The sequence below is a fragment of the Pungitius pungitius genome, chromosome 6 (assembly GCF_949316345.1).
Source record: "Pungitius pungitius chromosome 6, fPunPun2.1, whole genome shotgun sequence".
In the NCBI taxonomy this organism is placed as follows: domain Eukaryota; kingdom Metazoa; phylum Chordata; class Actinopteri; order Perciformes; family Gasterosteidae; genus Pungitius; species Pungitius pungitius.
In genome coordinates, this window is record NC_084905.1 from 5,501,637 (window position 1) to 5,517,661 (window position 16,025).

The 16,025-nt window shown below is 45.8% G+C and overlaps 2 protein-coding genes across 4 annotated transcripts in view; both read right to left on the bottom strand.

Moving 5' to 3' along the window:
• The window catches only part of LOC119195886 (histone H2AX), a 545,468-nt gene that overhangs the window by 376,673 nt on the left and 152,770 nt on the right, over positions 1 to 16,025 (bottom strand). The gene's annotated exons all lie outside the window — the stretch shown is intronic.
• Positions 12,676 to 16,025, bottom strand: part of znf423 (zinc finger protein 423) — a 103,137-nt gene continuing 99,787 nt past the window's right edge. For all 3 annotated transcript variants that reach the window (XM_062562741.1, XM_037451135.2, XM_037451133.2), the window contains one exon: positions 12,676 to 13,648. In XM_062562741.1, the coding sequence (XP_062418725.1) occupies positions 13,619 to 13,648 (30 nt within the window). In that variant the 3' untranslated portion in view covers positions 12,676 to 13,618. The remainder of the gene's footprint in view (positions 13,649 to 16,025) is intronic.

The window sequence follows — 16,025 nt, forward strand, 5'->3', positions numbered from 1 at the left end:
CTTTGTAGGGTGCTTAATTATCGGCTATTGACTCAAAGCTGTTTAATGCAGCCTATATATATATATATATATATATATATGCATACATGTGTACTCACCTTCCTATAACAGGAATGTCCACCGATCCCCAGTTTTCTGTCCCCCAGTGCACCATCCCTGATGCAAAGTGCCGCTTTACAACTTCACAAAGGTGCAGTGGTTTATTTTGAAAACCCATTTTCCACATATATTTAAACCAAAAGAATACATGTGTTGTGATGAGAGATGTGGTGAGAGATTTCTCGCCCCTCTTTTTGCCGTTGGATGATCTTGTAGATGTGAACGGTGGATAAGTGCAGGAGGAGGAAGGACAGGTTGATGAGGAAAAGGAAGAGGCACAGCATCACACACACACATACACACTCCTGGAGACGCTTACCTGACAACACAAAGAACAAGGAAGGAAGAGTTATTTTTCATACATAAAAATTCCAAGGAAAGACAAACACAAAAGGCATTTTACATATCAAACTGTCATCAAATGATTCCTTTGTCCGGTAAAGTGTGGTGGTTCTCGCAGAGAGGAGGCTGGAGGATGTGGGGACAAAGTTGGGGTGTTTCGGTTCAAGTGTGTCGCATTAATGAACTGGTCGAGGTCCCTGCAGCCCGAGGGGGAACAACTCACTCCTTACTGAGGGTCAAAGGACCATTTGCCCAACAATGAATGTGTGTGTGTGTGCGTGTGTGCGTGCGTCCAGCGTGTTAATATGTAATCAGTCAGATGAAGACAAGTGTACTCCAGGCGGCGGGATCACGACCTCTCATATGTGAAACACCAACGCTGACGCAGCACCAAGCCCACACGGGCAAACACACACACACACACACACACGCACACAGGCTGTTTCAGGTGGGAGGTCGGTCTCGGCAGACACATGGGCGAACTCAAAGGTCAGCAGTATTAACTAAAGGACAGAGGACGTGGTGGCAAAATACTCATACGGTAAACTGGCTGATCAGCGATATTATCAGGGAGAGAGATGGCAGGGTCAAACTCGTCCAGCTGCAGTACCTCAAAGATTAGAGACACTGAATTATTGAAAACACACACACACACACACATACCTCATCGGATATGGTAGCGGAGCAACGTTTTTCCAACTGCAAAAAATTTAACAGAATAGAAATAATAGATTTTATCACCAACTTGCAGAAATAAATGATGGAACATACAAATATGAGATGACACTGTACTATTTCTTAGTCACTTTCTTTAGTTCTTTGCCTCCTATCACCCTTCTCCTAATCTCTCTTTTTAGTCAAATGTGCTTTTAAAACTTTAATGTCTTCAGATCCCGACGTATCACACAGCATTAGTAGCCTATAAGATATTCATGACAGGTTTTTTTTTTTAATAAAGCACACCGGCCTGTGAGCGTGTGCGCCTATAGACCTGTGAGACTATGAATATGCTATCAGCCTCTCACAAGGTAAGGATTGAAGTGGTCACGGGAGATTTAAAATATGTGATTATGGATATTTTAAGGATGATCAAATGTGACCCTTCACCTCCTAAAAATAAACGGAATCAAAGTTGTAGAGAGACAGACGGCTCATTCAAGTGGAGCCAGAAGTTCAGCTCCTCGATGAGCTCAGCTGCTTCAGCTGCTGCTTGTAGCTGGACTGGTGGTGATTCTGACTCGCAACAAAACAGACCATTTCAAAACATGGACTACATCTTATGTGGAGGAGTGCATTGTCTATAGAGATGCTCCGTCGAGATGATAACAACCAGCTGTACGCCGAATCATGTCATGGACCAAAAGGAAAAGGTACGGAGACTTTGAGGTGAATCGACAGTAACAAGAAGTTGATGCAATTCAAAAAAAGAACAGTTTGATGTGGCAGAGTGAAGGAGCGCGTTAGTAGTCATCAGACCTGAGCTGTGAAAACCTACCAGATTTCCTAAGAAACATGGAAGGTAGTAGGTACACGTCTACACAACAAAAAGCTAAAAGCTGCGTTCAGCGTTAGAAGTGTTGATTAAGCCCTTGTGAGAAATCAAAAATATCTTGAATTCGCATTGTGACTAAGTATTTATTACTAACTATAATACAGGAATCATTAACAAAAGCCCTAAATACAGACAGAAGTCAAATGACTCAATTCAGCTGAAATGGGACAGAGTCCCTTTTCCCTCCGAGGAGCAGGAAGATGTGACAAAGAACAGGAGCTTTTATACCACCCCCCCCCCCCTCCCTGCAAAAGGAATGTCAGTAGGAAACAGATGGCGTAGAGAGACACCCGTGACCCTCCCTTAATATGACCCGACCATGTTTTGACAGACAGAAGGGGAGACAACTACCGATCAATAGAATCACTATATGGATTCCAGCTGTAAAAGCAGGATGCCACCGTGGACGTAAGGTAAGGTCACAGGTTTCCCAAGAAAGGTCACGCAGAGGAAACGGGAGACTCACAACATGCTGCTCGACCAATTCTCCCCCATTTCAGGGAAACGCACGTCAAAACGACATGATCCAGTGGAACCACCTTGTGGTGCTTGCTATTGTGTTTTCAGTCCAAACACATCGGGGTTAAGTGGAGCGCAACTGTCTCCGAGCTCCATGTGACACAATTTACAACACACACACACCGCTCAGGGGAACCCTACACCAAAATTCACTCTCTCCAGCGTTCCTCACGGCATCTACACACACACACACACACACACATAACGCTGCTCCAACTGATGGATTTCCCATCACATTCTTACACTCATCCTCTGACACATACACAAATACAGACACTCCATCTCCGTCACGCACACACACACACACACACGTACACACACAGGCGTGGTGCACGGCCGTGGAGCGCTGGGGCGGCTGTCAGGTGATGTGCGTCAGTCCTTGGATCCTCCGGCTCCCCGGTGAGGGGAAGGAAACTAGGACAGGCCTCCGCAGAGCGAGCACACACACACACACACACACACACACACACACACACACAAGCCCTTGTCCCTCAGGCCATGGCATTACTGGATATCACACACAGCTACAGAGACACACACAAACAGCCTCTGCAAGCGTGTATGTATGGAAGGACATATGTCAGCATGTTTGAACAGACACACTTACACACACACACACACCTGACCTGGCTTCACTTGGCACACAACCCACAAAATTTAATCCTTAGACCCACGCTAACATAAACAGACTGAGATACACACACACACACACACACACACACACACACACAGCTTATCACACTCGTAGGGCCAGAGCAGCGGACTCATTAATATCATTCTGACAACAACTGGCTCCCTGGCAACCCTTCTGCCATCGCTCACCCAACAGCATCCCACGCCTGTGAGCGCGCACGCGCGCGTGTGCGTGGGGATTTAACCTGGGCGGAGGCAGGGGAGGAGAGCGAGGGGTGCTAATAGGCTGAAATTAATCAACGCCGGTTGATTCGCTGTCTGGGGAATGAGTGGCGGGCAGCAGGCGGGCAACACTTCCTGAATGCTAATAGACTAATGGAGAGCAGGAGACAGGAAGTGAACTTCTACCTCTCTGCGCCGTGTGTCAGACAAAGGAAGAAAATACATACATGGACTATGAGAAATGTCCGCCTACAGAAATCTGGATTGATTGACAGATGCAAGTAAATGCAAAAAATGAGCACACATGGTACACAAACATCTGATCTGCTCTAAAGACAAAGGTTAAACAAACCTGTGTTGAACAGTGAGATATCAGTTCACTTCACACACACAGACCACCTTTTTTTTACTTTGATGCTTGTTGAAAAAAAAAAAAGGAATAGCCGAGTGAGGCCTTTAAACTGTGTGTTCTTTCCGCTCCATTTGGCCCAAACCGGAGCAAAGACAGATCTATTTTCCTACCTTCTGAAAATCTGCAAAAATTGAACTGTAGTACTTCTTTGCTACATGGAAGCAAGTTCTTCAGACACACAATCCTCTGTGATGCGGCTATAAAAGTTCAAGGTGGCATGTTATGACTAAGTAGTATGTCCCAAATGAATGCCAACTGCAGCAATAGTACATAAGGGCAGCTTCAGTGAGTACAAAAAGCATAAATGAGAGCATGTGATTTGGAGTTGAAGCCTTGTCCTTTTCAACTCTTTCACAAATAATGACATGATCATCGAAGATTTGAGATAAATCCGTTTTGATTGAATTCAGACCGATCGAGTGGTCATAATTGAAAATAAACAACCAACAGGGCCTTTAAGTGTCTTTTCTTCTCACTTGTCCCTGAGATAAACTGTGTTTGAAAACACTTATTCAGACTCATGTAGCGATTGCTATCACATTAGGCACCAACTCACAGAGGGTGATGTACGAACAGAATGCAGACAGCTCCACCAATCTTTTTGTTCTCCGTCTCTCTTTCTGCGTCCCCTGGTTTGCTCTCTGTAGGCCCGTCTTCAGATGGGACTCGGGAGAGGGAGGGAGGGAGAGAGAGAGAGAGAGAGAGAGATGTGGGTGGTAAAAGTGGGTCACATGCTCAGAGAGGAGGAGAATGAAAGAGGGGGAGACGGCAGGCAACGAGGGACAGAGACACAGCGAGAAAGACAGTAACAGGGGAAGATGGGGTGAGAGAGAGAGGTAGAGAGCCACAGAGAGGGTGAGGGAGAGAGAGCGTGGGGGGGTTGGGGGGTAATTCCCCTGTTCAGGAGTGGATCAGTCACAGGCCGCTTTCCTTTCATCGGATCTCTGCGGACCACAGAACCTGGGACACACACACACACACACACACACACACACACACAATAATGATACATAACACAGGGGTACAAACAAACACACACTCATTGGCACACAGATACACACAAAACCAACATAGACATACCACAGATGACGACACGACAGACACACACATATGCACACACACACACGTCTTTGGATGTGAAAGCACACAATCGTGCCAGATAAACTTAATAAATCCATTACCCTGTAGATTCAACAGCAACAAAGAGAGGAATGTAACAAATGAGATTCTATAACAGCATACCGACACAATGGAGCGCGCACACATACACACACACACGTAGTCAAAACAGATGCATACATCTAGACACAATAACACACACAAACATGGTTTAACCCACATGAGAGCCAGTGGAAGTGGGCCTTGCTCCAGCCTCCCTCCCCTGTGGAGACAATAAAAAAAAAAAGGGATGGACAGATCGCATCGTTTGTGTGCTCCTTTGTGTGCGAGTGTGTGTGCTGTATGCCATCACCTCATCTCCTGGGCTTTATGCTACCACCATATTCATCTGCGGCCCTCATAAGGATAATTACACACACACACACACACACACACACACACAGCTCATCTGTGAAAACTCAGACTATTCCAGCTCCTCTCTTGTGTTGGTCAAGGTCAACAGTAGAAACCTGCCTAGGAGGCTCGCCTAGAGCCATAACTGCACTGTGTGTGTGTGTGTGTGTGTGTGTGTGTGTGTGTGTGTGTGTGTGTGGTTAATGTGTGTACATACATCTTTTATGTGTCTTTGTGCTTTGTGCGGACCACAAGATTTAAATCCTTTCCATCTATTTGGGCTAAACACATCCGCTGGAAGCAGGCCGTGCCTTCAGAGTTCCACACGGTTCATTAAAGTCTGAGATCAGACACGTCGGCTCAGCTCAGGATGGTGGAGCAGAACCGATAAAGGCCAAACCCTCTTTATGAGAATAAAGGGAGCTTCAGTTCCAACGTTGTTTGACATTTCCAAGAATGTGGACGTCTACATCGACTAACCTCAACACGTGTGTGTGTGTGTGTGTGTGTGTGTGTAAAAGCAAGAGTGCTGTGTCATCTCCCTGTTGCGTGGCTGGATGTAAAATCATTTATCATGTTCAACAATTGAGGGAAATCTGTCAGTCCAACGACCTGGAGGGTATTTCCTTGTGCACGTTCGCACAGTAATCAAATTCTAACGAGTCTTATGAGCGATCAACACATGATTGGTTATTTGACAAAGATTCTCGAGGAAACTAGAAGCTTTGTTCACAGAAGGGAGACGTGAGAAGAAGTCGACTACGTGTTCATTCTTCTCATTCTAGTCCTCAATAATAGGCCAACCAGGTCAGTAAAATACACACACACACACACACACAGTAACTGTGTGGCGTGGATTCATCTTGTGACTGAGCTGAGTGTGCTCTCTCTGCTCGTGCGCACGCTGAGGTCACATGAACACACACAGAGGTCAGAGCCAAGTGCAGTCCATGTGACACACATGCTCAAATGGTTTCTGAACCCGCGACCTTCATGACCCTGGGGTCAGCTGTTCAGGGAGCCTGGTTGTGTGTGTGTGTGTGTGTGTGTGTGTGCGTGTGCGCTTGTGTGTCCATGTGTGTGAACGTGTCCGATGTGACAGGCAAGAGGTGCGTGTTAAAGCGTCAGGCCTCCACCAGACAAACTAGTGGAGACCCTCCAGTTTTCTGCAGAACTGACGTTAATACTACGAGCAGATCTTCTAATCCATTCTTGTTACGCGCTGCAGCTGTCTGCATATTAGGATTAGAAGCATGTTGCAGAATATGAAAAATCTGAATCATATGGTTTAAGTTTCACTTAATGAAAAAAAACAAGTACATGAAGACGTGTAGAGAAAATAAATTGAGCTTGTATGCACTTAATGGGAAGCTGATGACGGCTGCAAACTTATAATCCGACAGTTACTGTTTGTTTTTTTCCCAAAGGGTTTTTATTGTGTATGTAAAGTACCTTTTCTTCTTATGAATCAGTGTTTTCCCTTACCAAAATCAGGGGGCGGCCCCTGAAGGAACTACCACAAAGAAAGTCTGAAATTAAAAACAAAAGGCAGGTGAGAGAGAGAGAGGAGACAGGAAGAGGAGAGAGAGAATAAAAGTGTCAGCTAAATGACAATAGTAATGTAAAGGGGAGAGGAGAAAGGAGAGGAGAGACGAGGAGACAAGATGGAGGTGAGGAGAGGGAGGTTAGGGGAGGAGAGAAGAACGGAGGAGAAGGAGAAAGAGAGGGGAGAAGCTTTCAGTGGACCGTGACACTTCAGACAGATGGGAGGGCCGAGGGGAGAGAGGGGGGGGGGGGGGGGGGGGGTGATGAGGGAGTGGGTCAGAGACACGCAGAAAGAGGGAGATGCCTCCAGCTGTTTGTCCATCCGAGCTCTGCCGTAATGAGCACATGTTTGGCTCTGTGGAGCGTCGCCAACGCCTCATCTAACTTCTCCAAACTCTAACAAGCCAAGCGGCTATTTAGATTTACCTCCTACCAGCGCCGGACCGGACCCAAACAACTAAGCACATAACAGCGTGGCGCTGTCTTAAATGGACACTTTGACATTTTGAATCATAGCTGCTTATTTTTTCGCCTTCAACAGACACTTGTCAGCATGTGGGGAACATTTCTGCTTTTAAGTTTTTTTTTCTTCCGTAGAAGCGCGTCGGCAGCATTGTTAGCGTCTCCCACTCGCTGCCCGCTGGGCGCCTCGGCTGGAATGAGGAAAGCTTAGAAGTCATCTGGAAATTTACCTGCTGGAACGAGAAAACAACACAAAAGGTACACGTTTACATACGGGGGGGGGGGGGGGGTTGCGCTGGCGGTGTCGAAGGGGGGTGGGTTGTGCTTCCGCGTTCTAATTGCCGCGCAAACTCCGCTGCAAGTCCCTTCAAAATAAAATCACAGGATGAATTTTTTTTTTTTTTTTTTCATGCAAAGCCCCGCGACCCACTACAAACGGGTCCGCGACCCACCAGTTGAGAAACACTGATCTAAACTACATGTGCCATGTTACTAAAAGTATGTCTGTCCATGTTGGTAATCTGCATCTGAGCAGCATTTCTGCATCACTGAAGCCTCCAACCGATTCCATTATATTATTTCAATATTTACTATGTATTTGTAAATCCAGCAAACACCATCCAAACTCTCCATGTGTCGTCAAATGAGCTAAACTTGAACTAGATTTAGAATGTTAATGAAACTGTAAAACAACTATAAAACTGCTATAGAAATATCAAAATACAAACAGTTCATTTAAAACAATTTGTAAAACGGTGGCCATTCACACAATAAACACAAGCCCAACTGATTCAAATGTAAACAAAGACCATCTCACATGGACCTTCTGGTCCCGTTAGACATTGTAGCCGAGGGACTTTTTACATGGAGACATCTGAGCAAACCAAACCATCTAAACGATGCCACGAGGGTTCAGAGGGGAAAGGATTTCAGCAGGATCACGTGATCCTCATTTCTTGTGATTCGTTGTTCAACAGGCCAGACGCAGGTGATTGCCCTCCAATGTACTCGTGCTACATTTCACACAACGTTCGGAAAACTACGCGTGTAAATTGATTTTGTTCATCAAACCCTGCCTGCTCTTCATCCTGCTCTTGTATTTTATAGTAAATGACGTGTGATGTTAATTAGCTCTTCACTTTAGCGCAGCCTGCTGAGTTTGAATTGAATTTCAGGACATCTAATTATGGGACCAGTGTGGTCCCATGTGATCATTTGGCTGAAGGCAATTATATCGTTCAGTAATAGTTTGATATCAACGTTATGTATTTCATCTGTAACTTGGGCTCAACACTGATCGCCGACAAAGTGATGAGTTGTTAAGAATGTTTCCATCTCTAAATACTGTTACTGATACTTTTAGCCGCGGCTGTGATCTGTGGATAAATGAACACACACAAAAAAAAACAGTGGGTGATGTGCCAACACATGAAGCTGTGTGTGTGTGTGTGTGTGTGTGTGTGTGTGTGTGTGTGTGTGTGTGAATGGGGAATGTTCGCGTTACCTGGCAGTAGAAGAGAAGCAGAATGGAGATAAGTTAACTTTCTAATGTAAAAGCACGGAATAACAAAGCACATCCAATGGCAAAGGTCACTCCTTTGCTCTAAAAATAGGACCACCTGTCTGGCCAGCTCCCACTGAAGTGAGGGTTTTGTTCTGCGACACCAGTTTTAAAAAGTCTTCATTTCCCAGCGAAATCTCGAGACCCTTCCCAGCGTGACTGCAGTCGGGAACCACGCGACACGTGTGGGGACCTCACAAGGAGGTGCTCGTGGCGCCGAAAGCCTGTCTTTCCCCCCCCGATCATCCTTTCTATTTCTGGGAGCGAGCTAACAAGTGGCCAAAGTGGTCCGTCTAGAGGCAATTAAAATGCTCAGCGAAGTGAGACGCGGGGCAGATGGTCGGGCAAACGGCGGCACAGTCCAGCTTGACGCACAACTGGTGCGGCAGGTTTTACTCTGCGCTGGAACCAACGGAGCTCCGGGCGAGGAAATGGCTTAATTCATCTGCTCGGTTAAATGTTCCTCTCACTCTCTCCCTTTTTTTTTTTGAGCCCACGTTTGATTGACAGCCAGTCACCAAGTAGAGTTGAGCTGACGTCGAGTGGCAGCACAGAGTGACCGGGGGAATGACGGTGTACTTCCTTAATAAAAGCCAATATGACAAAAGATATGTTACTTTTTTATTTTTTATTCTAGACCCCCAATAACACACTTAATGCCAGTGGGATGCCAGGTGAATTTCAACTAGCGTGGGGGGGGGGAAGAAAACCTCCAACACTCCCGAACCCTAAGGAATGGATTTGAGGATTACTGCTGTAAACTGTGTTTGCAGACATTGATTTTGTCCCGGGACGAAGCGTCTCTCCTCGCTAGGGGAGACAACTTATCTTGCATCTGAATCAAAGTAGCCGTGGATGCTGTAGGAGTAAAGGCCTTTACCCGCGGGGCTTCGCTGCAGACGGGGCCATTTCCAAACATGCGTGACCCAATGGGTTTTCCAAATGTCAAAAGGGGCACGTTGGGCACGTCGTTATGGTTCTGCCGGGTGCAGCCAAGCCTGAGACAGCCTGACTTGTATTTCCCACTAAAGCCGAAGCTCCAAAAACACTGGATCCTGCATTTCCCATTATGAATTGTTTATTAGTGCCTCCGTGCAACATGAAAACATTCCTACTTCAGAGGAGACGCGGACGTTATGCAACAGCTTTGACAGAGTGAGCAGCCTTATGTGATGAAAACTTTGCTTTGACCCACAACTCAGGGGGAATGACATGAGTGCAACAGAGGTCCTCAGCCGGGACACAGATGTGGCAGGTCAGCCTCCACGCTGAGCCGTAGCTGTCTTTGTAGTATCTAAAGGTCGAAGTCTAAAGCCAGCACATGAAGTTGTACTTTGTGTTTCTAGGTGTGTAGGGTCTCAAGGGACAGGCCTAAATGTGCAGAGACCTCGGTAAAGGTCCTTGTGGAGGACCACTGTGAGCAAAAGGCAAATACTATTGCATTTCCGGTCCGTGTGTGTCATTCATACATAGTGTGGCATCCGTGAACATGTGTTCACATATATGTGACTGATACACGTGGGCCTTGTGGATGGGGACTGCACACATAACGTAGCCTGCATGTGATGAATGGCGAGCCCGTAGCCACAAACTGAGCATCCTCGTTTACGTGGCTTCGAGGCCTCCGCTGTTCGTCCTCACCGGGAGAGCCGGCCCCCTACCGGGCGTGCCCGTTCCCGTTCGGGTCCTCCTCCGCCACGGACCGGCGCCTGATGTCGGTCCCGGAGAGAAGCGGGACCGCCGCCATAACTCAACTGCTGCCGTGGCTGGACGGCGGAGGGAGGCTGAAGCTGCCGATGGCGGCTGAGGCGTGACGGAAACACGCCGACTTACACGCCGGCCTACGTCACAGCTGTAAACCACGCGGCCGCGGAGAACAAAAAAAAGAGCATTTGTGTTTCACATTAAATAAAAAGGTGTGTTTGGGTCATCATAACTGTACATTGGTATTATTCTATTAGATTAGTTTCAGAATTACAGTGGTTTTACAACATTCCCTTTACTTTATTGAATCCATATCTCCAGAATCATGGTTGTATTTTGTACATTTACTGGACGTCAATTTATTTTTTTAAATCCTACACTACTTAGGGTAAACAAATGGTAGATATATCTAGAAATTGTACGTGTGAAAAAGTGACTTATTCTACATAAACACAAAAAAAGGACATTTATTATTTGCCCTGCCACACTTGACACTCAGTCAGTGATGCAGAATGTTTAACAGAAATCCAGCGGATTAACACCCGAGGCATCATACTGCTCTGGTAAAACTGGTAAAAAAAAAACTCCTCAGCTACTCAGACACCAGTCTACACCAGTCAGACACTCATGAAAACCACATCCAGAGGAGATTATGCACAACAACAACAACAACAACATGTGTGTGATTTTTGTTATGAGGGAAAGTGGGCTGGTATCATGGAATCCATGAAATAAAGTAAAATTAGTTTCTTCTATAAGCTCCCCTAAATTTGTTTTTTGGCCATGCAGATGACAAATCCTAAATGATCCCTGGACTTTTTATTGAGCTCCAACATCTGGTCACTTTCCACATCGAAAGATCCCACACATCTACAAAATTGTGTCTGGATTATTAATGCATCCCAGAGGGTGAACTCCACGTGGTGATCGCATGACTTTTACTCGGGTTCCATCATGAGGACGACCTTTGCGCTTTTGAAGGGAAATGTCTCGCAAGCTCTTGACTGGATTGCCACACAAAATTGGGACAGACATCTGGATTATTCGCAATCACTCTGGTGACCCCTTAACTTGCATCAAGTCAAATATTCAACTTGTAAAACCATTTGGTTTGACACTAAATACGTCTAAGACCAAAATAAAAGGACTATGTGTTGAAAAAAAATCAAAATAGGATTGTGAGGAGGCCAAACGTTACACCCGCTAAACGTCAACATGCTAACATTTGCACTGTGAGTGTTGGCCTACAGACATTAGCATGCAGGCCGAAGCGCCCTTGACCCACGGTACGGCCCCACGGAGCAGCTACTGTGGCTTTAGTTGTAGACTCTTACAGAGACAGCAGAAGTCAATCTTCTCCTCCCACTGAGAAGGACACAGCGATCAGAGATGTTACGAATGTGAAGTGTGCTCTCATTTGGGCTTCTACAAATCTACGGAAGTGTGATATGCAGAACTATGTCGGCACAAACAGCATGCAGCAGGAGTTACCAGGACTACAGAAAGCCGAGTGGATGCCGTCATGCTGGTTTACCCAGAAAGCCGTTATGGATCACAAAAAAGGGAATTCACTCATGCAATGGCTTTTGTTTATTTGAAATACAAGGTGTGTGTATTTTTCCACAATCCTGACATCCAAGATGTAACCTTGTTGCATTTATTAGGAAGAACATACGATGTTTGTAACCACACATTAAGGATATTTGAACAAATGCTTACTAGTATGAAGAATACATGGTTAATGTTTAAATATTGCTGTATTACTGCTGAACTCCTTGTTCTGTAGATGGGAAGACTTTTTCCTAAAGAAAATCTGAAGACAATTAGACAAAAAGTCACGAAAATCAAAGTCAGCAGAAAAGATGAACGTGTGTTGGGAAGCACATGGCAAGCAAGAATCCCGTGAAATGTTTTGGATGCATCGTGGATCTTCATTCTTTATTTTGACTCTCAGGTCTCTGACTCCACCTCAATTGTATTTCAACCAGACTTAAAATAAAAATACTAATATATATATATATATATTTATTAGTTACTGATGACACGGAATGGTTGTGAGCACACACATTACTTAGTACTTTTGAATGAATGCACATCACACAGGAATTCTTTGTCATTTATTTATTTATTTTATCTTTTTTGTTTGTACTAGATTATTGCAATCTGGTTAATTCACATTTAAAAAGCAGTCATTGACCAGACGCACTGAAATGAATGATATTCATTTTTACAATAACCATTATAGGCCCCATAGAGACTGGAAAACCCGATCCAAAAAAAAGAAACATCTGTATGGTTTTCTGCACTTTATTTAATTCGATGACTTTTTTGATAATAATTACAAAAAAGAAAAATATATATAACAATAATCATAAAAAGGAGAGTGGGGGGGGGGGGACTCAGGAATCTTACGACTGGCAAACAAACAATCACAACACAGCACAAGTACCTACTTACGGCGAGAAATGAAAGGTACAAAAAATTAAAACAAAGAAGCGCGTAGGGCAGAAAAAAAAAAGAAATCAACAAAATTGGCACCTATGAAGTTGAATACAATAAGCAACCGAGGGGACAAGAAAGCAACTTATTTTTTCCCTACAATCTATTAAAAAAAAATCCCGAATCAAAATGTGTTTTCTTGCCCGTTTCGCCTCTTCTATTTGTTAAAAAAAATAAAATGCCTGACCCGGGGAGTGTTGGTGGGGAGGAAAGGGAAGGAGAAGGGGAGGGGGAAGACGCTGGTTGGGGGAACAGATTGCGGGGACAATAAAAAATACTGCACGTACAATACCTTTTTTCTCACTACTCCCTTTCCTTCATGTCGCTCTTACCGTTTCTCTCACCCAATTTTTCCTTTCTTTATTTAATAGCATATCCCATTAATATTCCTTTCCCCCGCTGCTCCTAATAGCCGCGCCCAGTGGCGCGATCGTTAGAGTTTTACATGTGAGTAGCAAATGACACTTTGATTGGCTGTGTTGTGGAGATGGGAGTCCCCCGCCGGCTCCGGGTCGGGGGCCCCGGCTGAGTCGAGAGATCCTGCCGGGCCTCGGTCTCACTGCGCGTGCTGACTCAGTGTGTGGTTCTGCAGGGAGAGAGGGAGAGGGAGGGATGGAGAGGAAAAACGTGAGAACACATGATGAGAGAAATAATGGGCTACGTGAGCACGGCGCTCACCACTTGCACCCCCACCCAATAATAGAACAGCGGAGAGCCGAAACACAGCCGCCTCCCACAGCACAGGCAGCGAGGCCTCCTGCTCCAAAAGAGTCTTCCCAATGGAAGGGGACGAGGGCGGAGAGGAAGAAAGGAGGACAAAACAAGACGGGGCAAAACGTGAACTATGCAGCGGCATTGTCGTCGCCCCCACCCAACATTTTCACAAACAGATCTGGTGGCGTATTTGTACAGTGGGATTGGGATGTTTGCCCTGCATTCACTTTGTTCAAAATTAAAACACAACAACATTTTTCTACGTATCGAGACGCCTGAACAATGCACCTCATCTAATGAAAGCAACTGGACCAAACAATTAGTGCTCTCATAGTATTTGTTCTGTTTTATTGTTGCTCTGTCCCGGAGCCTGAATTTGTTTATTCAGATCCGTCAAACCCTTGTGTCTTTTGATATTTTGATTAATATTTTACAGAGACCGTCTCCATACCGGGGAGACGCCTACACTCGCATCTCTCTGAAGGCATCAGCGCACCACACATCAGAATTCAAATTCACAACAGCATCCTGAGCACAGAAGAGACCGATCTCTGCTGTGGTCTCATGGTACGAAGCGACGTGTGTGTGTGTGTGTGTAAATAACTGAGGTACACAACATACAAAGACTCAACCGACAGTATGTTAGACTTCATGACGCTAACAGGGCCTTCCTGTGTGGACAATGTTATACACAGATATGTGGCAAAAACATGCACGCTTTCCCCAGCGCACGCATGCGCACACGCGCGCGCACACACGCACACGCGCGCGCACACACGCACACGCGCACACGCGCGCGCACACACGCACACACGCGCGCACACACGCGCACACACGCACACGCGCACACACACACACACACACACACACACACACACACACACACACACACACACACACACACACACACACACACACACACACACACACACACACACACACACACACACACACACACACACACACACACACACACACACACACGCCCTCCCAATCAGTCCTCAGTGGCTGTTCCATATCAGCTACAATGAACTATAATCCTGATTTGGTGGTTTGGAACTCTGCTCGGATCACATCCAAAGCTGGGGAGATACAGTCTGTGCACATGTGTGTTTGTGCGCCGGAGATAGGGAGATGATTGCAAAGATTTCTCTGGGAATTTGTCTCTGTCGGTCTCTGTGTGTGTGTGTGTGTGTGTGTGTAAGAGAGACATTTCCTCCTCCTCTCCTCATATTCCCAAGACTGTTCAGCTTTCTCCCTTTGAAACATTCTCTCTCTCTCTTACAATACACATAAGTTCCCTGTGCAACATTTCTCTATCAGCCCTTCTTCTTCACACATACAGTACAGAGTGCTCACACACACACACACACACACACACACACACACACACACACACACACACACACACACACACACACACACACACACACACACACACACACACACACACACACACACACACACACACACACACACACACACACACAGTGAGATCTTCCTAATCAACGCCGCCCCCACCCCCCTCCACTCCATCACCCTTCAACACCACTAAAAGCAGCTTTCTCAGATTAATCGCTCTCTCTCACACAGATAGGCCCCACTACAAAAAAAGAACAGCGGATGGGAGAATAGAAAAAAAGGGCATAGGGGGATGAACAGAACAGAGAGGCAAGGGGGCTGGATGGGGACAGAAATGTGAAGGATTATACGTGCTTTGGGGTTGATAAATACTTATTTGTCATTCTATGGCCCTTATCTTGCTGTGCATGTTTCGTTGAGCCCCGTGGTGTGCAAGTATGTGTGTGTGTGTGTGTGTTAGAAAGGGAGAGTGCAAGATATGGAAAGAGAGAGAGAGAGAGAGAGAGAGAGATTTTGATTTTTCAAAAACCTTTATTTTCTTAAAAAAACAAACACAAACAAAAACATATTCCATGTTGACATTAAAGGTCCAATGAACACACAGAATGACTCTGCGAAGACGCAATCTCCTTCCAGCCAATCAGCTCCAGATTCCTCTGCAGCACCGACGCACACAGAAATCGTCCACTTTGTCGATGGACCGTAGGTTCGTCTGGTCACTGGCTCCTCCTCTCAGCCGGTACTCCACTCAATCCACGGCAGCCCTCTCGTTGATCCTCTGGACGAACTTTCGTAGCCGGAAGACCTCCTGCTGGGTGTAGCGGGAACTCCCTCGTTTACTTGCGCCCTCTCGAGCAGTACGCCTGAATTTCTCCATATCAGGAAAG